General features: G+C 45.4%; 1 protein-coding gene across 1 annotated transcript in view; it reads right to left on the bottom strand.

Annotated features, from left to right (window-relative positions):
* The window catches only part of MLST8 (MTOR associated protein, LST8 homolog), a 670,473-nt gene that overhangs the window by 116,427 nt on the left and 527,070 nt on the right, over positions 1 to 26,976 (bottom strand). The window contains exon 8 of the mRNA XM_069647345.1: positions 2 to 165. Coding sequence (XP_069503446.1) covers positions 2 to 165 — 164 coding nt within the window. The remainder of the gene's footprint in view (position 1; positions 166 to 26,976) is intronic.

The following is a 26,976-nucleotide window of genomic DNA, read 5'->3' as shown; positions in this document are numbered from 1 at the left end:
CCAGTGACGATATACTGGGAATCGCCAGAGAAGGCACAGTCCCACATCCATCCTCGTGATGTTTCCCCGGGATTGTTACTCTTGATGCTCAGTTCTGTCATGAGTGAGAAGTTTGATGTCCTCCAAATTTTGCATGTCTGGTCGGCCGAACAAGTAGCTAGGAGCCTGCAAAGAAAACATGTCAATGAACATATAAATATGCTTTTTGAATAGAATTCCGCCAAAAGAACAGGACACAGGAAAGCCAATAACAATATTCAGGAAATGGAATTGGCAGAGGGCAGCAATGTGGTTGATGTTAAAGTAAGAACAAGAGAAATAATGAAATGTTTTACATTTAACACTAACTCTCCAGTGCAGTTATCTTCCTCATACTCAAACATTATCCCCTTCCCCTTCACAGGGAGATCTGGCTGTCAAAGAAGTCAGTGAAGATGTTTTACATTGATTAATGTGAAGAGAATTCTATACTGTAGAAAGTTCTCGGTTTAGTTTGCTGCCAAAAATGTGTAAAGTTAGTGGTTACCTCATTTCCCTATTCGGTTACATGTCTAAGATGCATGTAGTTCTCGCAGGAGCTCATGTGTGTGTCCCGTCCCATACTTTTCTCCAACCTCTAGCTGTCTGCATTCGTCCCAATTGCCTCACCTGCAGTTTATTTAGAGCAGCTGAGCATTCGAGTAATGATAACAGGGCTGGAAATATGACTGCAGTAGTGTTGCATGTGGGAGTGAATGACTACCACTACGAAATTGAGTGTTTGGCAGAGTGTTTGGGTTGCCAGCATTCACATTTGTCTTCTGCTACGTTTTGACTGAACTTCCAAAGGAACACTGTGAGTCTGTCTTTACCTGCTGCAAGGAGTCCGTTTTTCCTTGCCATACGTGCCAGAAGGAGGAGTCTGCCTAAAAACACCCGCCAAAGCAGAGCGTGGCGGAGTGTTTGGCAGAGTGTTCGACAAGAGGGTTCAACAACGTGCCAGAACGCACCAACATACGATCGCTAAGAACTGCAGAACGAGAAGGGTAAGGCAACTAACTTTTGACTCCTCCCCTTAATAGTTTACTGTCCGACAACAGGAATTTGATGTTCAAACATTGACACTACACTACGATACGCCCTGTAACGACCCATTATTGACATCCGTCTTTATAACGAGAACGAGTAACACAACCAAATAGTGACTCCTCCGCCCAACATCGAACTATTCGACAATGTACTACAAACACAGAGAACATAAGTGTGATAACCCTCGAATCAACTTAGCCATTCCAATAGTTCCCTTCACTCATTCTAAGTTGAACACCCTTAGACTGTTAGATCTCCTATGGCATTCTAAGGTGCATTTTAAAGTGCACCCGATAAATTGAGAGATCTGGAAAAAACATAGGAAGATTGAATAACATACTCCAAGATTTTGCACAGTGCCAACAATTAAGTGACCTAGGTCACGAATGTACCAACAACTACAACACTGGTGGTTGCATTGTGCGACAATTTAATTGCGGGTACTGACTATTGAATCCCGACACAAGTGACTAAGAATTTAAAAAAAAGAGTATCAGAGGATATAGTACTTGGGGGAGACTGCGGGCAACGTTGTCTTTGATCCCCTTTACGCAAGTAACATTCGATTCATCAGATCCTAAGGGGACGATTACTCCCTCATACTATTAATCACTCCCACCACAAACTATCTGGTGCCAACGTCGTTTCATTGGAGTGTGTCACTGTGTTATTGGGCCTCAGTTGATTAGGCCGCCTTCCGCTTTTGCATTTTTAGAAGTTGCATTCCCATCCAGTGTGGAGTGGAATTTGGCGGGAGACTGACTAAAGGTGCTTACACTTGTGATTCCATCAAGGAAAAGGCCTACTACAACTGGACCGTGCACGAGACAGCACGCAAAAAGAGATCCCTTGTGGCACCCTCTTCTTTCATCATTCGCCGATTTAACCCCATCACTTGGTAATCAGGGGAAGTTGAAAGAAACGACCAATTGAAATCAGGAAACCAAATCTTTGGTGTTCTCCCTTATACAAGCTAACGTGGAAACGCCGAAAGAGTTTAAGCTGAATGAAACAGTGACAGAAGACCAAAATGTAATCCGGATAAGGGACAATATCGTCAACAAACCTACAAACCCTCAGTAATAAAATTGAGAGGTCAAGCAAGGAAATTCCTATTTATAAGGAGTGAAACGAGGATGATGACGTATTCCCTGATAAGAAAGAGAAAACCATCTCAGAGATTAGCGAATTACGATCTAATAACTTTAAATGCAAGGAGGCTCACTTGGAAGGGTATAAAATCTGCAACAATCCACATCAACCTGTTGTGGAGATCTCCAGAGACGACCAACTCACCAAGATGACACCCATCACGCATTAAATGAGACAAACATTTCTGATGAATTGGAGTCTGTACCTCAACAGGAAGATAACAGGACGCCGTACTCTGATCAAAAGAGTAAAACAATTCAAGCGAAATTAACCTGGAAAGAAAATTACGACAAGTTCAGAAAACAAACATCAATGTTGAGAAAGTCGCCAACTATACAGAATAAACGTATTGAGCAACTCTCGCTTGATATTACAGAAATTTCAGGTTTAATAGAAAACCATGAAAAACTGAATGAACTATTCGGTTCAACTCATATATGGAAACTGATTTCTCAAAATATAATGACGACTTCGATGCCTCTGCAGCAGATACCAAAAGAATGAACTGAAGCAGCAGCATTTAAGCAGTTGAATGCCCATAATACTGGGCAAATAAAAGAAGAAATGAACGAAAAGATATCGCAAGAAGCTAGTGATGCACTAGAAAATGACCAGCAAGATAAAAGCCAAGAAAAGTGCAAATGTAATCATATTACCGATCCTCCTCGTGAATTCATCCCGACCTCTATGGTCTAACTGCAAAACCTGATGATAGCTGTCACAACACATGCATTTAATCAGTTTCTTACGTTGTATGAATCAAAAGGAGAAACTATGAAAGGTCAAGCTACACTCCTAGCAATAATTCATGCTAAACAATTGTTCCTTGAATCTTTTGCCATTAAAAGTGAAACAAGATTGAATATAGAAGCTGAAGCTTCCAACCAATGGCAAATAAGATTGTTTGACATTGCTAGGAGCGACAGGGCTGATAAGGCCCAAATGACCAAAGCAATGTTGGAAATTCTAGCGGACAAACAGACGAGAAATATTCAGATTCCGGACCTTGAAGTGCGCCAAAAACCTGTCCTTCAACACAATAGGCAGGGAAATAAAGACACTTCAATCTTGGCAGTGAACACTGAGAAAGAAAAATACAATAATACAAATAAGGAGAAATCAAGCACAATAAATCTACCCTTAAAGGCTATGGAAACAAGGATGTCAAATTGTCGAAAGAAAGACAAGCCACAAAATCAGGCACTAGAGGTGGATAAAATAACTAAAATCCCAGCAATACTTGGTCCAGAAACCTTCCCTATATTCGAACGACAAAAGAATTTACAGAAGAAGCCCTCACCAAAGACGATACCTAACAAAAGAAACAAAGAGCAACGGGATACAAAGAAATCTACAACTAACGTTATCATAAGTGATGAAGAAAATGTCATGATGCCTACCCCCGGAGCGCCAGGCCCAGCACCCCCGGAAGCAGGCATCATGCCCTCGGGTAAAAGCCCAGCGGCCCCTTATAGGGGCTCTTTGGACTCAGTCCTGGCGCCTTTGGCGCCAGACTCATGTTGGACATCAGTCCTGGCGCCATAGGCGCCAGGCTCATAAAGGGAGGTGTTTTGTGTACTTACCTGATGCAGACCATGCTGCACGCTTCAGGCCTCCCTGAGACCTGAAAGGACTATTTTTTCATAGGGACTATTTTTTCACTCGGGCGTGGCCAGGGAAGGATACATACCTAGTTGGGGAAGGATACATACCTGGGACTTCTTTGGAGGCTATTTAAGCCACGCCCAGACAGCAGCTCATGCTTCGCGTTGTTCTGCTTCCTGCAGCTGAACGCTCACCATGTCTGCTCCTGGACTCCAGCCACGCCCGCCTCGAACCTGGAAGACCTGCAAGGAAGGAAGAGAAGAGAAAGGTGAAAACCAAGGACTATTTCAAACTTCTTACCTGCATCCAGAATCTTCTCGCCAGCATCCCTGAAGAAAGACTTCCATTTAAAAGCATTGCGTTGCTCGCTGCAGCGCCACGCTTCACTCACCTGTCTTCGAGACATCTCCCGGCTCCATCGCAGCTGTCAGCATCGGACGCCACATCTCTGCACCTAGGGGAGAGAGGAAGAAACAAAAGGTGAGCAGAAGGAACACAGAAGGAAAGCCTGATTAACAGCCATAATACTTACCGGCTTTTCTTCCACATTTCGGGTCGGCGCCGCCCCGTTGGCAGGTACCGTACCCCGGCCCCTATGGGGAAAGGACAAGAGACATTTCTGGGGAATGATAAGGACATCTAGAGGGATCGCCCTCATTACTACTCACCTCGGCAGTTTAACCCCTCGATGCATCGCCTTCATTCTGCACCTGAAATAAAGGGCAGATCACAGGTTAGAAAGACAACATAAAGGGGGCCTCACTTGAACTTTGAACTTTCATACTTACGGCGCATCGCTCAGGAAAGTCAAGTGGATTTTGCCAGCACCATTCTGAAAACCAGTGAAGTAACTGGACGAACACGCGCCCCTGCACCAGAAGCAGGATGGAGAGTTCATCCTTCCAAACCATAAGGTGAGCTTAAACCGGGGTTTGGAGGAAGTTAGAGAGGAACGAAGGGGGAAGGGGGAAATGGGGGAGCTAGCACACTATTCTGCAGACTGTTAATCCCCTTTCTCAGCTGCAGAAGGATATTCCTACGGGCCAGGCAAGCACGATTTGGAGGTCCTGTCCAATCGGTGTTCCGGGTCCTGCGCATCACGCTAGAAGAGGCCACAGCAATCCAGACTAGACCAGCGCCGCCGTGGGAACCAGATGAGCGTTACAGATAAATCCTTAATTGTTGTTGACGAATACGAGGAGGGCCACACGATAAACAACGAAACAATCAATCTCTCATGCAAAAGTATTACAGAGGATGAAACTGGCTCAATAGAACTAGACTATAGCATTATATCTGAAGTGTCGTTCATAGACCACCGAAGAGCTATTGCTCCGAAAACTCATGATGATTCCAATTCAACTCACGCACGAAGTCTGATTGATTCTCGCCTCAAGTTGCCCATCTTCTTGAATCGTAGACTGAATACGACATGTACAATGATAAAGTTGGAACGGGCGATTTATAAAGACGATGGGTTAATATTGAATCAAACAAACATTCTCCGCTTATTACAAGTGATCCCCCAGTTAAAAGATATCAAATCAAAGACATAAAATTGGTCGAATTTTCACATGAAGAAAAAACCGACCAAGTTAGGGTACAATTTGAAACATCTCAAGTGTTACCAATGGTGACAAACAATTCGGAGCAACTTATCAAATTAGGCTTCTCATGTATGCAATGCGAAAAAGAGGAACCTAAAAGAATTAACAACCAAAATTATGTTAACAGAGAGGGATGACCAAACCTTTTCAAAGATAAATGAGGGAGTCTGATCAGAAATATAATGATGACCAAGAGATGGGTCGAAATGATGACAACAGCCTCAGCTGTAAAAACACGAACTCGCCTCGAAGAGTCCGAAGAATTAATTCACCTTACCTCCCTATCCGAAGTGAATTTGAATCATGGAAACTCTGAGATCTTTCTCGACAAAGATCCAACCAATAAAAATTATCAGATAATCAAGGATCAAAGATAGCGATTTGTTCCTGGAATACCAGAGGATCAGGACATTTAATGAAGGACGGAAATGAAGATCTCACAGAAAACCAAATAATTTGCCTCCAAGAAATGTGGCTTTACGATCCGCCAACCTGTGATGGATATGTGGTTTGTATGAACCCTGCAATAAAGCAGCCCAGAGGACACCCAGCGTCAGGTCTGCTGACATTAATTAAAATAGATGGCAAACAAACATCCAACGCTAACCCTTGGATTCAACTAACCAGCGTGGAATATAAAGTACAAGATCAAAATCTAAAGCACGAAGATCAAAAAGATTGGAGATTATAAATCTGTACTGGAACCCCACATCTATTTATACTGATGTATTCATTTATACTGTGTTATCCTCCATCGATGGTACCTGTCGTAATAACAAGCATATAGATATAATAGACTGTGGAGATCTGAATATGCACCTATTTGCACAAGACGGAACGAAAGTTGAACAAATGAAATTGATGCCGAGGGCGCGTCTATGGACCAAAGAAATGGAGAAACGGAATATGACTATGATAAATGGCAATTGTGCAGATGATCATCCTGCAAAGCCAACCTGGAAATGAGGCACATCGACTGTGGTTCTCGAATATTTCTACATTTCTGATGGCATAGTAGAGAACATTATAAAATTCACGAACAAAACATCAGCCCAAAGCGACCACAGTAAAATATCAATTGAATGGTCATTGAATATGCCTGCAACGACCAAAATACAACTTCCCGTTTTAAAGTTAAACAATGGAATTAATCGTTTAAGAATTTCAAAGGTTCAAGCCGCAGGCTGAATGAACACATTCCAACTGTCTCTTCATAATGACAATGATAAATTAGAATATAGATAGCTGCTAAAACCATTTATGATACCAACAAAGAAAAACCAAAATCAATTGAAGAACTATACTCATATATACAATACCCAAATAGTGGAAAAGAAAAAGGATCTACGTATAAAAAATTTAAAACCACAATATAAGAATTCATTGAAAATGCTTAAGGCAGAAATTATGCAAAATGACGCAGAACATATGTTAAGTGCTCTTCGAAATCAAAACACTAGACATCTATGGAATCTGCTGAATGAAAAAGCAGATCAACAAGACAAACACATTTTGTGTGTCCCGGAATTTGAATGGATAACTTATTTTTCATCATTGTACAAACAGCGAAAGGACCAACCCGAAGAGTCATCATGTACAAAAAAAATATATAAATGGGAGAGTTGTTGGGATTTTGATGACATACTGAAACATATCCAACAGCTAAAACCATTGCATGCCCCCGGGCCTGGCGGCCGAAGAATTGAAAAGCTGAAACAAAACCCAGAGGCATGGGCGAAATTGTGCATGGAAATATTCTCGATCATTAATGAAACTAATATTATACCAAGTACGTGGAAAACAGCCATCCCGATTGCTATCTTTAAACATGGAGACAGAAAAAACCTGGCGAACTACCGCCCAACAGCACTCTTATACCCGCTTGTCAAGGTGTTTGCAACCATTCTACTAAACAAACTCAAACTAACCCAGTGGGCAAAGAGCACGGGTAGATGTGACCCGAGGCAAGCAGGATTTACAAAGAATGTAGGAACCAATGTCAACTTGCTCATACTCAATCTATTGAAACTAGAAGCAATGAAAGACAGAACTACAACACATGCGTCCTTCATTGACCTACAGCTTGCGTTTGACGCCATCAATAGGACAAAGTTATGGGACAAGCGTAAGTGCTGGAAATGTCCAAAGGACATTTTAGAAACTATCATAGCATTGTATTCGAATACCTCAATCAAAATAAGACTGTCGCAAAAGGGTCATTTATCTGCAGAAATCATTACATGCAATGGATTAAAGCAAGGTTGCCCCCTAGCGGCAACCCTGTTCAATCTTTTTACATCAGACTTTGCAGATAGTCAAACGAACATCTCTACTAATCCTCCAAAATTGAACAACACACAAGTATCATATTTTTTGTATGCTGATGACTTAGTTATTCTTGATAGAACCCAAGTCGGTCTGCAAAAAAGAATGCACGAACTGGAAGCATATGTTAAAACGAACGAATTTAAGATTAATTTAAAAAAAATCACAGGTGATGATGCTCGTAATCCACCCAAATAAGAAAAATAAAACACTAGCAATATTCCTAGAAGGAAAGAAACTAGAAGTGGTGACGACAATAAAATACTTGTTCTGATCAATCAGTCTGAAACAGAAAAGGAATGGGTATAGAAGCCAAAAGAGAAAGCCTTGTCATTAGCACGGCAGGGAAAGATCTTGCACTACAAGTACGGAGTGTATTCAATGATGCAGATCATTGGGGGTCATTCCGAGGTTGGAGGTAAGGGATTACCGGCGCCTGTAAGGGCACCGATGGCGGTAATCCCTTACCTCCGTATTCCGAGTTCCCTTTGCGGGTCCCTCTTTACCTCCTGCTTTTAGCAGGAGTAAATTACGGGACCTGCAAAGTGACCTTGGAGTAAATTACGGCACTGTAATTTACGGTGCCGTAATTACCTCCTTCCCCATTCCCATTGAGCCCTATGGGGGCAGAAATGGGGATGGGGAAGGGCTATGGTGAATGGGGAATTACCGGTCCATCCAACCTTGGAATGGACCGGAAATTACTCTATTCACCATGCCGGTATTCCATGGAGTAAATAGCTCCATGGTTGCCAACCATTGAGCTATTTACTCCATGGTGTAGTCCTAACTCGGAATGAGGGCCATTGCCTTTTACAGACAAAAAATAATGGCAATATTGACATATGGCTCAGAAGCCATGCTTAATGCTCCCCGCGACATTTGTATCCGTCTAGAAGGCATAGTATGGGGAAAGATCTTGTCCCTGCCTCCTGCATTTCCTGTACCATGGATACACTTTGTTACAATCAATGGAGTCAGCCATTATTTTGGAAAATTCTAACATTATATAGAAAGACACTGATAGAAGACGATATCCCGGCGATTGAAATCTTAAGAGAGAAAACATTTTCATCAAAACAAACAGTACTAATGATGTGGAAAGAGGCGTTAGGACAGATAATGAACCAAAAGGCTATAACTATAGACATGCTTCTCAGCCGTTCTCAGAAAGCGAAACTAAGAAAACAAAGAAATGACTGGAATTGTACATTGCAGCAAAAGGAACAATATGAACTTGCACTTAACTGTGAACTTGAGGTGCGAGCAGTGAACCAATTGCCGCAATATCTGAAACGATTTCTGGATCGGGCTACGAGAGACACCTTCCTGATGTTACTACTTAATTTGCTTACGACCAGAGAAGTACTATACTAAGTCCAAACAACTGCCAGCTACACTGGAATTCTGCATATTTTGCCTCCAAGAGGAACAAATTGAAACTTTACAACATATAATTATGGAATGCACAGCGCTTCAAAGAAAACGCCATTTGTTCAGTGATATGTTGCCCCAAACTAGAGAGCAAGGTGAAGCAAGACTGCGTTGGGCTCAAATTTTAAGTGGAAATGATAGATCATTGACAATTAGAGTTATCCAATTTTGGAACTCCATAATGTCCACAAATCTCAATGGAATGATAAGTGAACATTTTTAATTGTTAAATGTTTAATATTTTAAAACAATTATACTTTGTCTTTTACAATGAAAGAATACATTTACAATATAAGAGAAAGATCAATGAGTGGAAAAGTTTGTAATAAACTATAACATTCAATAAAAATAAAAATAAAAAAAAAGAATCACTGCATGAACAACTTTTTTTCATTTTGACATGCAGTACAGTATATTCCCTTTAAGCAGCAAGATTTCAAAACAGATAATGAATGGAAGATGGAATTAATTCAGGTGACAACGTAATTGTCCAAAGCAAGCACCTGCCCTGCAGTGCATGCCAACAAAAAGCATGTGGATTAGCCAACGTTTGTTGGGTACGTTGCCTTTTCCATTATTACCAAAACATCTCCCTTTGCATTGGCATACACTCCACGAGGTGTTCCGTGGAGTCTGTCATGAAGCCAAATATCAGTGCAGTTCCTAAACCCTTGTGTTTGAATGTCTGGGGCTCTGAGCTGGTACTAGGGAATGGAGGAGTAAAGCAACATGCCCCTTTTTTGTGGGAAGAAAATGGGGCAGTGTAAGTATTGAGTAGTTATATCGACTCCACTGTGGCGAGCCCTAGGTTTGAGGGGCCACTGATGGACCTGCCATTGTAGGAGGGGTGCCGGTGGGTACCCCAGCGAATCTATATTGGGAGCCTGCTTGTCTCCATGCTTAGGAGTCACCAGAAGCCTTCCCTCCCTGGTGTCCGAGATTGGTTCCTCTTGGGAAAGTTTAACAGGACCTGGAGAGTTCTGTTTGGCACAAGCCCCAAGTACAGCGGGTGGGGGCGGGACACTTAGCCAAGGATGATGTGATGCTCCAGGGAGGCAACCGTGGAAGGGTTTCAGAGTGCACAGGTGGAAGCAGAAACATACAACAATCTCAACAATCCTTAGAGTGTCATCTAGTGGCAAGGTCCTTAATACTTCTGGGCAAGCAGAACGCAGTGAAGAACCTCTCAAGCAGTATGGTGAGTTACTCAAGCCCTCAAAAGTGTTTACAGTGTTTCTGACTTGCCATCCTACAGATGGAAGCATCCTGATGAGTGGTGGAACCTATATGAGTGAGGCAATCTGCCTTTCCTGTACCACTTTGTTAAGTGGTGGGTATGGGACCCTTCTCTGTGTTCATGTCTCCTGGGTTCATCCTTTGTTCTCTCCATGGAGGACATCCAAGTAGGCTTCACTGTAAGACCAGCAGGTGACGGGTCTGCCTGTGGGGCATGGTCGTAGATCTTGCACATGTGAAGGAGATCATCCTCAAAATAGAGGATCTGTAAATTCGCCTTGGCATTGAGATCACAGTTTCCCTCTACTGTGACCATCATGAGGGCAAAGCACTCAACCACAAGCCCCTCTTTTACTAGAATCTTGACATCGGGAAAGTCGAAGTTATTAACATCTTATTAGCGAAACCCTAAGTCCGGAAGGAAACTCCTCAGGGGCATGCAGAAACCCTCTGAATATCAAATGTTGGAGAAGCCTGACCAGAGTTGGACAAAAGAAGCAGCCTATTGGGCCCAGGTTTGCTTGTAATGTGTGTGTGTCTTGGTCTCTGTGCTTCAGTCTACCAAATGAAATTCTTGGGACAGTTTTCAGTGAAGAGGTTATCTGCCAGACAGTAGATACATATATCGTGAACAGCCCCGTCTGCAATTTTTGTTCTGCATTTTAACCAGCTGTTAGACAGGGTTGTCTGCTTGACTGAAGAGAGCATGGCCTAGCAAGAGGGCAATACAAAACTGACTGAATTTTCTTTTTCTGTCAACAAGCTTGAGTTGCTAATATAAATAAAAATCAAAAATGTGGAAAGCTGTGAAAAAGTTCTGCTCTGATAAACATTTATGAAGAAAATAAAATGAGGCCTTTAATGTTCATAGACCAAGTGAGTGGAACATTTCAACTGCTACTATAGTAAATAATGTGCTTCTCTTGGTTGCTGGCACTTACAGCTGCATTGTCCACTTATTTTAAAAGCTTTTATTTATTTCAATTCTTCTTTTCATTCTACTGCAATAAATCAAAACAGACCCTGTATTTGGCATTTAAAAAGTAAACATACATTTTAGTAATACATGCCAAGATTGTGCACGATATTCCCCACTCCTTTGCCTCACTAAACTCCCAAAGCTCCCTTTATAGGATTTGTTCGATAAATGGTCAAAATTCATCATACCGATCTAACTGCATCAGGTGAGCTAATTGTTCAGTAACTTTAGTGCACTAAATCTAGGAAGGCACATCATGGAATTGCAGTCCCTGGCCAAATAGCCCAAGAAAGACAATAACGTCTAGTTAAAGTTGTATGGTGCCCCTTGTAGTGAGTGTGTCATTTTTCCAAGGCAAGCCGATTCCACAACTTCAGACATAAGTCTCATAGGCATTTCTGGTTTCCACCCAAAAGAAACCATACACTGATTTTAGCCAGCAGATGAGTAAACAGCTTTCTTAGATTGCCTCCTAAAAGTTCTCCGGCATCGCGTGCAGCTCATGTGAGCCATCAGAAGGCCCACATAAGATGTACAAAACGAATGAACTCAGAAAGTGTGGTCCACAGGATTTTTACTAAAAAGTCAAACCAGTCAAATAACAAATTGGAAGAAATGGAAAAAGTGATGAAACCAAAACCAAGACTCACATTGGGTTTGATACTGTCTCAACTCCCAGTGGCGCTGCAGGTTTCCATTTGGTTCCAAAACCCTGCCGACGGTCCTGATTCCACAAAACCTCCCTTGATCAGTTTACTGTCTCATTGACCAGCCGATGATATCAGGGTGCAATGCAGCCAGGAGCCCCTCTGCGACCTAACAGCATGATTTCCCTCAGGTCCGGTCCCCTCTTTCAGAAAGCCAGAGACTTCCCCACCTTTGTTGTACTGATGAATTCACCTTTGGCATCCTTGCCTCAATCTCATTACTCCGCCTGCCTCCTCAGCGTGCCTTGGGTCAACCCAGTCTCATTGTGCCCTTCTCTTCTGACTGACTGAGGCTCTACCACCTGCCGCGTCCTTCTTAGTTTGGTTCTCAGCCTCTAGCCTTACCCGTTCTCTAAGGCCTTCTTGCCCTACGAGCTTTGCCACCTTCTTTTCACTTCCTTCCCCTCCTCTATACTTCCTTCACAGCCAGATGTTCTCGTTGCCGCCTCTTCTGCACCACATCACTACATCACCTGCTGATGATATAGATCTATATTGTGGGCTGAGCAGACCTAAATGCATATGGGCTCATGATGAACTTAATATCAACAAGCAAAATGAAAAACGGGCTGAGAGAATTAGATAAGGAGAGGAGTTTGAGCCTTTAGAAAGGACCACAATGACTGTGAAAAGAAAAATTGCAAAGGTGAGGTCAAGCACGGCAAACCTTCAATCTCCTTTTGCACTGAGAGGAGGGGATTCACAGCAAGATCTTACTTTGGGAGCAAAGGGATCTGATGGGTACATACTGTGGGATCCTATTAGCCAAAAATGCAAACATTGGGAGACCATGCACAGCAGCTTGAAAACAAAACTTTGGCGAAACAACAACCAGACGAGGGACCATTGATAGCATGAAAAACTACAAGATTTAGGAAGTTTGAAGATCAAGCAGACTCAGTTGACCTACCGACAGTCTGGCAAAAATGTAGTTTGCGTAATTGAACTTGGAATTGTTCAGGGCACAAACTGCCTCACTGTAGTCTTGCACAAAGATAAACGGAAGAATCTGCTTCAAATGGTGCGTCCTGAAATATGTAGGTTTCACACTGTACTGACTTGAGAGTTTAGGCCCAGGTCAGAATGCCAGATAACCCAGATGTTCTTGCCTTGCATAAGAGGTGGGTAGACTGAACAGCATAGGGGTGCTGCGCCTGCTCGCAAAGTCTTCCAACAAATGTTTGGGACCTAAGCTCTGTCTTTGCCGAATTATGCTGGAGTTCATTCAGAAACGTCCTGTCGCTCAGTTCACTGAGACAGGTTATAAGATCTGATAACCCTTCCATTGGGTCTGCGATTCTGAGATAAACCTGCCCGTCACCAGCATAAGACTGATTATTAATTTAGAATTTAGCAAACAATGCTATCAAAGGTTGGATATAGACATTGAAAAATCTTTGCGGCAAAATGTGTAAAAAATAAAAATAATTCAAGCAAATGGCCCTCAAACAAATTATCTTGAGCAAACATCATAGAATCCACAAGCCCTTTCCAGTTTCTTGTCTTAGGTACAGAAAAAGTCTCTTGGACTTGAGGTTTTACCCTATTTCACGATAGGTCCCTCCTGACCCTTGGCTTCCATCAGGATTCTCAAGAGGTCCTTCTTGGTCCCTCCTGGACTCTGGCTTCCTCTCAGGATTCTCAATAGGTCCCTCTTGGATCTTGGCTTCTTTCACACTAGGGTGCTTGACAAGCAGCGTATATTTTTTCCTGTTACAGGTTTCGAATTTCACCATTTCTACCTCAGAGTCGCTGGTGGAAGTCATGTGACTTCAATTCTCTTCAGGTTTGCGAGTTCTTCAGCACATACTCTGATTAACTGTTATCTCCCGGATCTTCAAGTGTAGACCACTTACGCCCTTGTTGGTTTCAACCTGTTCCAGAGGCTTCTTGCCTTCTTCCAAGCATTCTTTCTCTAGATTCTATCTTCAGGAATCTCCTCTTGTATCCAGAGAGCGCCGGTTGGTATTTCTGCCTCCTATGGGAGTCTCTCTTCATCTTTGTTTCCCCAACCAACGTTGTATTCCCTGCAATGGGGCTTGGCTTTCAATCTCCCCCCCCTGATAGTGAATTCAAATACCAATGAGGAATCACCTAAGCCAACTGTTTATTCCAGGGACAAGTATAATCCCTCATTACACCTTTATTAGTAGGGTCTTCAAATTGACTAATTGGTTGATAGTCTCTCGGGCTGTTAGCGCAATCCTGCAACACTTTAAAGATGGTTGCAGTGTGCAATGCCATGTTGAAATACTCTGACGCAGAGAGAGGTTCCATGTTAATCCACAGCTACTTAGCCAGTTTGTCTTTAATGAGACTGACCACCCTGCCCCCTCACCAGGGAATTTGCACTTGTTCTGCTGCTCATACCACTATTACCCTCAGCCTCATTGGACATGGACCATTTCTCTGAGGTTTCCTCTGCCTCCGCTCATCCCTGCTGCTCCTCGGTCAGATGTGTATCCAATAGTCAACAACCTCCCTCTAAGGTGGAAACAATCACCTTCTCATAATCTAGACTAAATATTACATCAGTGGGGAGGACCATCTGTATTTTATTTTGCATGCAATGAGGGAAGTAGTGATTTTCATGCCCGCTGGATTATGGAGAATCAGGGTGAAGAGGTCCTGGATGCACATCATCTTCATTCTCAAAGCCCCTGTAGAGTGACTTAATGACTTAATCGTTAGGTTTCCTCCTCGCATAAGATTCTTCAGGTATTCCCAATTATCCGCCAAAGCACAGAGCGATCTTGGAGCGTTTGAATGTCAGAGCCTAAGCGTGGGATTCTCTCTCTTAGGTCAGCAATGTCTGCTTCCATGGTGTTGATGCACTCCTCAGATCCTCAATTACTTCTTGTGTTTTGTGATGGCATTGGACAAATCCTCTGTGTCTAAACATAATCTCTTATGATGTTTGAAGGACTGTTCTGAAAGATAACAGTGAGACTTCAAATATTTCACTGGTCAGTGCTCTTTTGTTGGGGTCATTTTGCTGCTTAAACTGCTTTTGACCCACAGCCCTTATGTCCCAGGTTGGCCACCTGGTTTCTCTTACAGGAGACCCACAGGTCGGTGGCACACAGAAAGAAAGGACAGCTTCCCTTTGGAATATAAGGAAAAGGAGGCTCCACCTGACTACTTCACAAGGTACTGGAGGGCATACTGCCTTGCCGCCCATCTGTCACTAGGCAGTCATAACAAAATTGTTGTTGCTCCCAGTTAGTGCTACCTGTGTCCCTTCACAAGTCTCCCAGCCTGCTACAATCTGCACCCCTCTGTGTTCTTATCCTCGTCATTCTCACTTAGTTGTGTGATGAAGGTTTGTGGTAGGGCTGCCCCAAAAAAGTACTGGAGGTCAAGGATTCCCTTTCGTAAATGTTGTTACTGCAGTTTGGATTTCTCAACCTATTTTAGGGGAGCGCTGAACCCACGAACAAAGCTACACTTCTATTTTAGGCATGACTGTCACCAGGCCAAATTCAGAGCCCACTCAACCCGAAACTCTTCTTTGTAAGCATCTTCTATAACAGGGGAGACCTGGAATCTCAGCAAGTCCCTCTTCACATGTTCACCAATGGGGAATGTCACAGGTGGATAACAAAGGGATAGAATGGGCAAGGAAGCTGCTGAGCAGTTGAAGCGCACGTCCACTCAGCCAGACATCTTAATTACGCCCCAGAAATAGCTTAAAAATAAAACATTTCAGTTGCTAAAATTGCAAAGACAAATTTCTGCCAGTCTTCAATTTTTCGATGTCACTTTTTTTTGCACTAATAGTAGAGCTGTGGGATATATTTACCCACTCAGCAGTACTTCCCCACATCACCAAGCTGCACTTCAGCAGAACCAGCAAAGTGGCTGCGCTGGCTCCTTTGAGCACCCTTAGACCCAAACTGCATTTGCAGCGACAAAAGGATGGCTGCACTGTTTTGCCAAAGCGCCATAGGGCAAGATGGAACAGGGAGCACCCCGGGAAAGGTTACTAGGGTGTGTTCTTGTTTGCCTTAAAGAAATGGAGGGAAAAAGAAGCGCTGTTTTGCTGCAAGCCCAAAATTCCCATTGAAAAAGGGAATATTTCACCTTTAAAATGATGCTGCTTTGATGCTATTTTTCCCTGTTTTCATCAAACTGCTTTTATCAAAAAGACCCTGTCATGTCCAGCCATATTCACATAGTGCTCCATCAGAAAAGAGCCTTATTCCTGAATGACATGCTGTGCCAGCCAAACCTGAGAAAATCAACAAAAGCCTTCCTTCAGCTACACGGGAAACACTTAAATTTTGCTACAAAATGTCGAAAAAATCATTGCTTGAAAAGAAAATCATAGCTTTCTGTGCACATGTCAATTTCATGATGACTTTTGCCTTGTACTGACTGTTGTGTAAAACAAGCGGACTACAGCTACAAAACCATGTGGGAATCCAGATGGAAGAGCAAAACCGAATTTACAAACCAGACAAATAAGAATGCCCGTTTTAAAAAAGTACAACGTTGAATGAAAGCTTTTCTGTGCCTAGCAATATAAAGGGGTTTGTTGCTGGGGAAACATATATGGGCTGTTTTATTCAACAGGCTTGTTTTGATTCAGGACAAAATAAAATTAAAATAAAACTGTTAAACTGCATGAGCTGGATTTTGCAAGCTCCTAAAGCAGGTTATTCAAGTTGGTCAGAGCTAAGGCTTCCCCCAAATGGGAACCACCATAAACTTCCAGGACACCTGGATGATAATTGCTCGGTTGGAAAACTTTGATTGGCCAAGACAAAGAAACTTCACATACTAATCAGACTTGGGTCTGGGCTGAGCCATCTTACAATGGAACTTCTAGGACACGGATGTGCGAAGTGAAAAATCACACTTCCTCGTGACTTTTACCAGAAGCTTCAAAGGAAGTCTCTGTGACAACTCTGGTTTGAGGGGGTAGCCTTGGAAAGGCATGCCCTGATATTGGGAATAATACTGACATTTGCCTCCAAGGACTATTTATTAATAAAAATGTTAAAGACTTTTATCTCTGCAGCAGGACTTTGCAAAAATGTGAAAAGTTAACTGTTTAAATGTGATTTTATGGGCTTTAATTTAAGATGTCATAAACTTCACTGACACATGTGGAATAGAAACGGCAGATAATTGGGTATTATAAGGGAAGTATCCATGATGCCATTACAAATTGTAATACTTACATGCCTGACGATAATCCAGACACGCGTGTACAGTTACAGAATGTTAGGTCAAATATTTCATACTCAAGATGACTAAAAAATATTAGAAGGGTGAAACAATGTCTTACAGATTGCAGAGTTGGACTGGTATGTTCTGCATAAAATATGTAACCTGCTTATGTGATTTGTTAAGATACTTCAACTGTATAAATGTACCAGTTGTGGCAAAATTGGATTTTAGCTAAAGTAACTGTGGGAGGTTTTGAACATTGTAAAACTCACATCATAAATCTGACATCCTGCCTTTGAAAGACAACCAGCTGAGAGCGAGGCAGGGACTATCACCCCTGACCAATCCAGTGGTTTAGAGGCGTGCTTAGCTAAGCCTGCCCTACCATATACTTCTATGATGTCATTATGCATTATAAATAAGAGTCCCTGACAGGACTCTACACACTCTGTCTCCTGAATTTCCTGTGGCTGCGTTCCTGATCTGCTCCATTCATCTTGCTGACTTCAGATTTCACAAGACCAAAGCATTGCTGATCCTGTCCCAGCAAGGCCACTGATCCAGAAAAAAACGACTAAAATCCCATTAAAAAAAGGGAAAAGCTGTGATACCTTTTGAATCCTGAAATCAGACCAGCTTGCTGCCCACTACATGCATGCCCGCTGCAACCCTGCCATCCAGCTGTCCTTGCCATCCGGTGATCAGAAGAACAAGTTACTTATCATATCTGGTAACGTTCTTTCGATGGGATGTTCCTCCGACGTATTCCACATCTATGACAGGTAATGTCCACAGCTGTGCTGCTTCGAAACATTTTCTGCAGAAGGCATCCTGCATTGATGGCATCGATCCGTTGTCCCTCGAGGGCCTCCGTTGAGGGTCGACGTCACCAGATGTTATATATAGGACGCACAGCGCCCGTAGCCTCAGTTATAGTTTTTTCCCAGAATGTGTGGCACTAATCTCCTGCCAGTATGACTGCAGAAAACGTTGCAGAAACGTAAGCTGCAATCGCATAGAAAATTCAGTAGAGGGGCAGGCTGGGAGGGTGATGTGGAATACGTCAGAGGAACGTCCCATCGAAAGAACGTTACCAGATACGGTAAGTAACTTGTTCTTCGAGGGGATTGTGTCCTCTAACGTATTCCACATCTATGACAGACTCCCAAAGCAGTACCAATTTATGGAGGTGGGAAAAGAATTTACAATTTTAGAATGCCCAATCAAATGGCTGAATAGAGGACTGCCTTACCAAAGGCCAAATCCTGCCCATGGATGGAGTCCAGGGAATAATGTCTCACAAAAGTATGGACAGAGGCCCATGTGGCTGCTTCACAAATACTGCGAATAGGAACGCTCCTCTGTAGCGCAGTGGAGGCAGCCACACCCCTAGTAGAGTGAGCCCGTAAGCCTACTGGAGTGTCCTTTCCCGCCAAACGGTAACAGATCGTCAAAATGATCCATCTAGAAAAGGTCTATTTGGAAACAGCCTGGCCCAAGCGCTTGCCAGCATAACCAACAAAGAGCTGATCGTCCACTCTGACCCGGGACATCCGTGAGAGATAGAAACTCAAAGCTCTTCTAGGATCCAACCTATGGAGCCTCTCCTCTTCCTTACCAGGATGTGGAGGAGGATACAATGCTGGAAGAATCACCTTCTGGCTCAAATGGAATTCCGACACAACATTCGGAAGAAAAGAAGGCCGCACCCAGAGGACAACCCGGTCCTTATGGAAAACAGTAAAGGGTGGGTTGGCGGAAAGTGCCTGCAACTCACTCTCCGTGCGGAAGTAACCGCAACTAAAAACACAGTTTTAAAGGACAACAGTCGCAACGGACAAGAATGTAAGGGCTGAAACGGAGCTCCCATTAGGAACTTTAAAACCAAATTCAAATCCCATCCCGGCACCTGGAAAGGCGACGGTGGAAACACATTAGTTAGCCCTTTTAGAAACTGAGAAATCAAAGGGATCTTAAAATAAGAACATTCCTCAGACGTAGCGCTTAAATATGGACAGCGCCGCCAGGTAACCCTTAATGGTACCCACTTGCATGCCCTTGTGGGCTAAAAAAAGCAAAAAAAGACAAAACCAAAGGAATGGAACATTGGAAAAGATCCACATTCTATACCCTGCACCAGTCACAGAACTTTCTCCAACGGCAACGGTACAGGGATTTCGTTTCGGGCCTTCTAGCCGAAAGCAACACCGCCATCACGTCTTCGGGGAGGTCCCAATCCTTATACCTCAACCTTTCATATACCAAGCATAAAGGCAGAGAGTCTTGACCTCTGGAGGGAGAACCCGACCCCCCTCCCGTGAGAGCAGATCGTCTCGGTAGGGAAGACGGCGTGGAGGGCAGATGGACATGTCTAGAAGGTCTAGGTACCACGCTCTCCTGGCCCACGCCGGAGCAATGAGGATCATACGGGAACCAAACCTCTGTGTTACTCTCCGGACGGGGAGTATACCAAATCAGTGGCCGGAAGGCGCAGGACTGACTATTGATTGAAGAGCTAGATCGGGGCCTCCAACCTAGCCTCCTCTCTGTGAGGGCACAAGACCATTTTAACGATATGACTCTCTGCTGGGTAGGACCAAGCAGAGAAACTGATCGCTCAAAAGGGCGGGGAGAACACGCCGCCACGAACCCAGCTGTAAAGGAAAAACAAGAGGTGAGCAATTGGGAATACAGAAAGATCCCTTTCCCTCGATACTTCTTTCTAGTAGTACCTGAACTATGCCCTCCCCTTGATTCAAGGCAACCGGAATCCACCTACAAGTAAGAGAGGAGAATGTAACCTGTCCTGACTATAGTTGTCAATTAGCGAAGGAAAAATTAATAACCACACAAAAGAAACCCTTACCACTAATGTGCTGTTGAATCTGTAATATCCAAAGAGTTCATGACAACGGAAGTGCAAAATAACAAATAGGTAGGTTAGTTAGGGAAACTGAACCCGGGCGGAACGAGGGTCGCACTAGAGTCGGGTAGGTGCACTATCCGCAAAGCGTCCCTGTGCACTACTGAAGAAAGTCCAATGGAAGTCTGACTGTGGCAAGAGGATGGTAAGAGCAACAGCAAAGGACACAATTGAGTTGGAGTGTTGCAGGTGATATAGTTCAGCGGCAAGGTACAATGAGTACAGGAGATGTGCTTGTTAGCAAGTGGTGAAAAGAAGAGTCTTACCGATGCCGTGATCACAAGGTTCCAAAGCGGCAGGCAAAAGCAGTCCGTGAATGAAGAAACAGGTCTGGTACACGAGCAAGTAGATTTCCAAAAGCGGCAGGCAAAAGCAGTCCGTGAATGAAGAAACAGGTCTGGTACACGAGCAAGTAATTTCCAAAAGCAGCAGGCAAAAGCAGTCCGTGAATGAAGAAACAGGTCTGGTACACAGGAAGTACCGGAAATGCTACTGGTCTGAAAACACCTTTCGTTACAGACAGAGGAAGGGAATTGTACCACCTTCCTGGCCCAGTCGATGTCAGGATTGTGGTGCTGTAACCACGGAATGCCCAAGATTACACGAAGCTGGGGGCCTTAATTAGGTCAAATGTGAGTGTTTCAGTATGTCCGTCGTCCGTCTGCATACGGACAAGAGATGTGCTTTGAGTAACCAGACCCGAGACCAGAGAAAAGCCGTCTACAGCATGTATGGCTTCAGGTTGTGGTTTAGAAACCACAGGAACGTTATTGCTCATGGCATAGTCACAATCCATATAATTCCCAGTAGCACCGGAATCAATTATAGCCTGAGAGAGAAAGAACAGTCAGTTGTAGTGGTAAATACCACTGGCAGACTAACAGGTATGGTAATTGCCACATTCGAGTCCAAAGATAATACCCCCGGCGTAGGGACTCCTGCTATCGCCGGGTTCTGGTGTTTCCCGCCTTCTTAACGGGTCTTTTTGGACAATCCTTGAGTTGGTGCTCAGACGAACCACAGTACATACATAAATTGTTGGATCGTCTGTGTTCACGTTGTGCAGGAGACAACGGACCACGCACTGCCCCTATCTGCATAGGTTCAGAAGAAGCAGAGGAAGGAGGATTAACGGAATCAAGGGAAAGGGGTACTGGAGCCACATTTTTCCGTTCTCCCTTCCTTTCAGATCGTCTAGCGTCTATTTGTAACACCAAATCAAGCAACTCCCCAAATGTGGTAGGAATTACTGGCACAGTAGCCAGGACGTCTTTTAGCTCTTCAGACAATCCTTTGTAGAATACCGCAGATTTCTTCTCTTCTGGCCAATCCGTCTCGGCTGCCAACTTATTGAACCTAGTGAGGTATGCAAACAAGGAAGACGTACCCTGACGTAAATTCAAGAATTCTAGGTCCGTGGCCTGTGACTTGTACCGGGTATCAAACACCCTATTCATGGCTGTGATAAGAGCGTCACAGTCATACAAAACATAGCTATTGGATTCAAGCGGGGGATTAGCCCAGGCTGCCGCCGTCCCTCCAAGGTGTGAAAGGACAAAGGCCCCCTTCGTGGTAGGATTGGGACAGGCAGAAGGACAACAAAGAAAATGCAATTTGCATTGGTTGATAAATGTCCGGTATTGCTTTGGGTCACCAGTAAAACGTTCCGGAGGGGCCAATGGGAATTGTGTGGCCATCAGAACAGGGCCAGAGGTGAACCCAGAGGCGGAGGCTGTATGGGCTCCAAAGCCTGAGGCAGTAGCACCGGACGGATCAATCCCCAGAGTCTGGGGTGTAGGAAAGGGCGTCAGGTTATCAATCCGATGGTTAAGGCATCATGCGCTGCAGTCATGTCTGCCCGTAGTTCGGATACCAAATGAACCAGAGTGGCCAAAGGATCCGCTTCTTCCATGGCTTCTGATTTTGTTACTCACCAGATGGGGAGTATACCAAATCGGTGGCCGGAAGGCGCAGGACTGAACTATTGATTGAAGAGCTAGGTCGGGGCCTCCAACCTAGCCTCCTCTCTGTGAGGGCACAAGACCTTTTCAACGATATGACTCTCTGCTGGGTAGGACCAGGCAGAGAGACTGATCGCTCAAAAGGGCAGGGAGAACACGCCGCCACGAACCCAGCTGTAAAGGAAAAACAAGAGGTGAGCAATTGGGAATACAGAAAGATCCCTTTCCCTCGATACTTCTTTCTAGTAGTACCTGAACTATGCCCTCCCCTTGATTCAAGGCAACCGGAAACCACCTACAAGTAAGAGAGGAGAATGTAACCTGTCCTGACTATAGTTGTCAATTAGCGAAGGAAAAATGAATAACCACACAAAAGAAACCCTTACCACTAATGCGCTGTTGAATCTGTAATATCCAAAGAGTTCATGACAACGGAAGTGCAAAATAACAAATAGGTGGGTTAGTTAGGGAAACTGAACCCGGGCGGAACGAGGGCCGCACTAGAGTCGGGTAGGTGCACTATCCGCAAAGCGTCCCTGTGCACTACTAAAGAAAGTCCAATGGAAGTCTGACTGTGGCAAGAGGATGGTAACAGCAACAGCAAAGAACACAATTGAGTTGTAGTGTTGCAGGTGATATAGTTCAGCGGCAAGGTACAATGAGTACAGGAGATGTGCTTGTTAGCAAGTGGTGAAAAGAAGAGTCTTACCGATGCCGTGATCACAAGGCTCCAAAGCAGCAGGCAAAAGCAGTCCATGAATGAAGAAACAGGTCTGCGACACGAGCAAGTAGATTTCCAAAAGCGGCAGGCAAAAGCAGTCCGTGAATGAAGAAACAGGTCTGGTACATGAGCAAGTAGATTTCCAAAAGCGGCAGGCAAAAGTAGTCCGTGAATGAAGAAACAGGTCTGGTACACGAGCAAGTTGATTTCCAAAAGTGGCAGGCAAAAGCAGTCCGTGAAAGAAGAAACAGGTCTGGTACACGGGCAAGTAGCGTAGGGTTGAAGACGGAACTTCTAAATACCGGGATGCAACTTTTAATCAGAAGCAGCGTTTCGTCCGGTTCCGAGGTTTAAATCGGGAAGGAGAAGGCGGAACCGGACGAAACCGAGGCTCACGCGTCATCGCCTCTGAGCTGACAGAGGGAGGCGGGAAGCTGGGAATTGTAGTCCAAAATTGCCGCGGAGTGAGCCGAAGCCACTATTCTCCAGGGCAGTTGCCAGTGGGTATAGAATGGGTTAGCGCAATGACATACCCTTCCGGAGGGCAAGAACCTTCCTGCGGGCCTGCTGAGGCGTAACAGCATCCACCCCCAAAGGCGGCACCACCCCCCTACGGGCATGGAAGCGGCGAAGCAGGGCCGGGGCATGGATATTAGATAAAGGTTCCCAAGACCTATCCTCAGGGCCAAATCCCTTCCAGTCAACCAGGTAAAAAGGACCACCCCTCAGAAGCCGAAAGTCCAGGATATCAGCCACCTCGAACTCATCATTGCCATCCACCCGCACCGGGGGTGGGCGGACCGGCAACCGCATGTTGGCTGGGCAAGGCTTCAGCAGACTGACATGAAACACTGGGTGCTGTTTCCAGGAAGAGGGCAATGAAAGACGCACAGCAACTGGATTTAAGACCTTTGTAACAGGAAAGGGACCCACAAACTTGGGTAAGAGCATTCGTTTACCAGGTATTCCAGGTTGCGTGATGACAACCAAACCTTCATACCCACACGGTAGTTGGGTGCAGGTGTCCGATGTATGTCTGCATATTTCTTTGCTTTTGCCTGAGCATGCAGCAGGTGTTGACGAACGACCCCATGAATGGACTTGAGGTCCTGAACACACGCATGAGCAGCTGGATTGTCAATGGAAAGGTCAGGATCCAGGAAACGCATACAGCAGTGGGAAGGACCACTCCATTGCGAAAGTGTCCTCTAAGGCTCCTCTTGGAGGAAATTCCCGCGAGCAGAATCTTTCACACTTCCGGTTGACACTGGTGGTGAAAAGATCCACTTGCGGGGTTCCCCAAAGGGCAAAGATCTCCAAAAGAACTTCCTGAGCAAGCTCCCACTCGTGAGAGACCGTGCTTTGCCTGCCTCTTTCTTGAGATACGCTGCCACCACCACCATCAGCATGGTGAACACCCTCGGGGTGGAGGTCAATCTGAACGGCAGGACCCGAAACTGAAAATGCGAGTCGCCAACCGCAAACCTCAGGTACTTCATGTGCCGATTCATCCCAAGCACAGGAAAGTAAGCATCCTTGAGGTCCAGAGACACCAACCAATCCTGAAGATGAAGAGCCTGGAGGACTTGAGAAAGAGTTACCTTCCTGAGGAGCTTGTTCAACCAACGCAAGTCCATGATGGGTCTCAATCACCCGTCAATCACCCGTCTTTTTTCGAGATCAAAAAATAAGGGGAATACCATCCCTTGTTCCTCTCCGCTACAGGCACCAGTTCTATGGCGCCTTTCTCCAGCAGGGATAGGATTTCCTGCGCAAGGAGCGGATCCGGACGCTTCAAAGAGAGCTTCCCCGGTTGTCGTGAGGCCTCTGCCAGAAGGGAAGACAGTAGCCGTGGGCTATGATCTCCAAAACCCACACATCTGAAGCAATGGCCTGCCATTTTCCAAGATGCTGCGCAAGTCTACCCCCAACCGGCGAACCATGGGACATGGCGTCATGACTGAGCGGACCCGGCTGCGGCAGTGTCTGTGGGCAAAGAGGCAACTGCCTGAGAGGCTTTGGCACCCCGAGTAACTTGCTTTCCCCCCTGGGTACTTCTACGGTGTCCCCTTTGACTGGCAGCTCCTCTCAATCTACCAAAGGATGAGTAGTACCGAAAGGAACCTCCCCTCCATTGCTGTCCCCTACGACGAAAAGGCGGAGGTTGACGTACTGCAGCGCTCAAAGATTTCGCTGCAGCTTTGGAGGTCTGCAACCTCTCAAGGCTCTCGTCAGCCTTGCTGCCAAACAGATGAACACCATCAAAGGACATGTTCAGAAGACGGGACTGCACATCAGGAGCAAACACAGACTTCCGCAACCACGCAAACCTGAGTATCATGGTGCACGCAGCCATGGACCGGCTGACACAGTCTGCCGTGTCCAAACCGACTGAACGAACTCGCACATGGCATCCTTGCCATCTTGCACGAGGGCTAGAAAACAATCCTGTTCCTCCCCTTCAGGAATATGCTCAGCCGCCAAAGACGCACAGTTCCACAGAGTGTGTGTAAATCTCGCTAAGGCACAAGTGGAGTTGGCTGCCTTCAACGCCATACTCCCAGCCGAAAAACACCTTCCTCGCCCAACAATCAAAGCGCTTATCGTCCCTATCAGGAGGGATGGTAGGGTACTCAACCTGCTTCGAGGAGGCCGTAGCCGCCTGCATCACCAAACTCTCCGGAGTAGGGTGCGTCAATAAGTAGCATGGGTCACCACTGGATGGGCGGTATTTTTTTGGAAGCAACTTATTAACTGCCGGTAGACTCTCCAGAGCAGTCCAAGCCACCGCCACCCTCCTTTGCAAAGCCATGTGAAATGGCAACACCGGGTCAGTTGGTGGACCTTGATCCAGGATGTCCGTCAAATCATCCTGAGCAAAATCAACAGGTGGAGCAGACCACCCCAAGTATTCCGTCACCATTGACATGAGATGCCGATAGGAGGAATCTGCATGCGCCCCAGGTTCACGCCTACCAAACTCCACCTCCAGAGAGGTGTCAAGGCCACTAGCGTCATGCAATGACTAACGGAGTTCCTCCATCTGACTATGCCCAGACAAAAGATCATCAGGGACATCGGGAGGCACAACCATCTCCTCATCAGACAGTTCCTCAACCTCTGAAATATCTAAAAATAACTCCAATCTAGGAAGAGGAACAGAATAGGGCTCAAAAACAGGCCTCAAAGACTTACTGAGAGCCTTCCTCAAAGGTTCCCTAGCCCTCCGGGGCACCTCCGGCAAATCCTCCACAAACGGCGTCGAGGGAATCGGTGGTGACAACTTCTTCGAGGGCAGAGCCTCGAGAGAGAGCCCCTCGACGAACACAGCGCTGATGGCGTTGACACCTTCTTCGAAGGCTTCACAGGTTCCGACGGTCTCGATGGCGTTGAGGACCGGGACCTGGATCTGGCACGGCTATGGCAATCTCCCTTGTCCGAACAGGACCTCGACGGCTCCCGATGATCGCGCCAACGGCCCGAGCCCAAAGGCGTGCGAGTGGTGGACGGAGCCCGTTCCTTGCCGGCTTCTTTCGAAGGCGCGGATGGAACTATGCCTTGCGATTCGAAAATTACTAACATCTGCCGGCGGAATTAATCCCATTCGGCCGGCGATGAAGACTTGGTGGGACAAGCCAACTGTCTGGCGGAGTCCTCCTCTGACGAGGACGGGGAAGGCGACCGGTGACGGCTCTTCCTAGAATGCCTCGACGAGGCAGAGGAATGGCGGGAACCACTCCTAGACCGAGACCCTCTGGATTTTCGCCGACGAGGAGAGTCGCCCCTCGAGTCATCGGTCGAAAGCCAAGCGGACTTCGATTTATGGGGCTTAGACACCCTACCTCCCGTCAATTTCTTCTTACGTTCCTGCAAGGCCTTAGACGTCAGGGACTGGCAATCCTCGCAGTCGTCGGTGGCGCGGCTTTCGCCGAGACACCAGAGGCAGATGTCGTGCGGGTCTGTGATGACATCTTCGAACCGCAGTCCTGACATTTTTTTAAAGCCCGACTTCGGGGTAGTAGAAGATGACGAAGACATCGCTTTCGAAGAGAAGAATCGAGTTCGCCGAGATTCCGAAACAAA

This window comes from Ambystoma mexicanum, chromosome 2q, assembly GCF_040938575.1.
Source record: "Ambystoma mexicanum isolate Mex_15411 chromosome 2q, UKY_AmexF1_1, whole genome shotgun sequence".
Lineage (NCBI taxonomy): Eukaryota > Metazoa > Chordata > Amphibia > Caudata > Ambystomatidae > Ambystoma > Ambystoma mexicanum.
The sequence above is the reverse complement of the archived record's forward strand: the minus strand, read 5'-3'. Positions and strand labels throughout refer to the sequence as shown.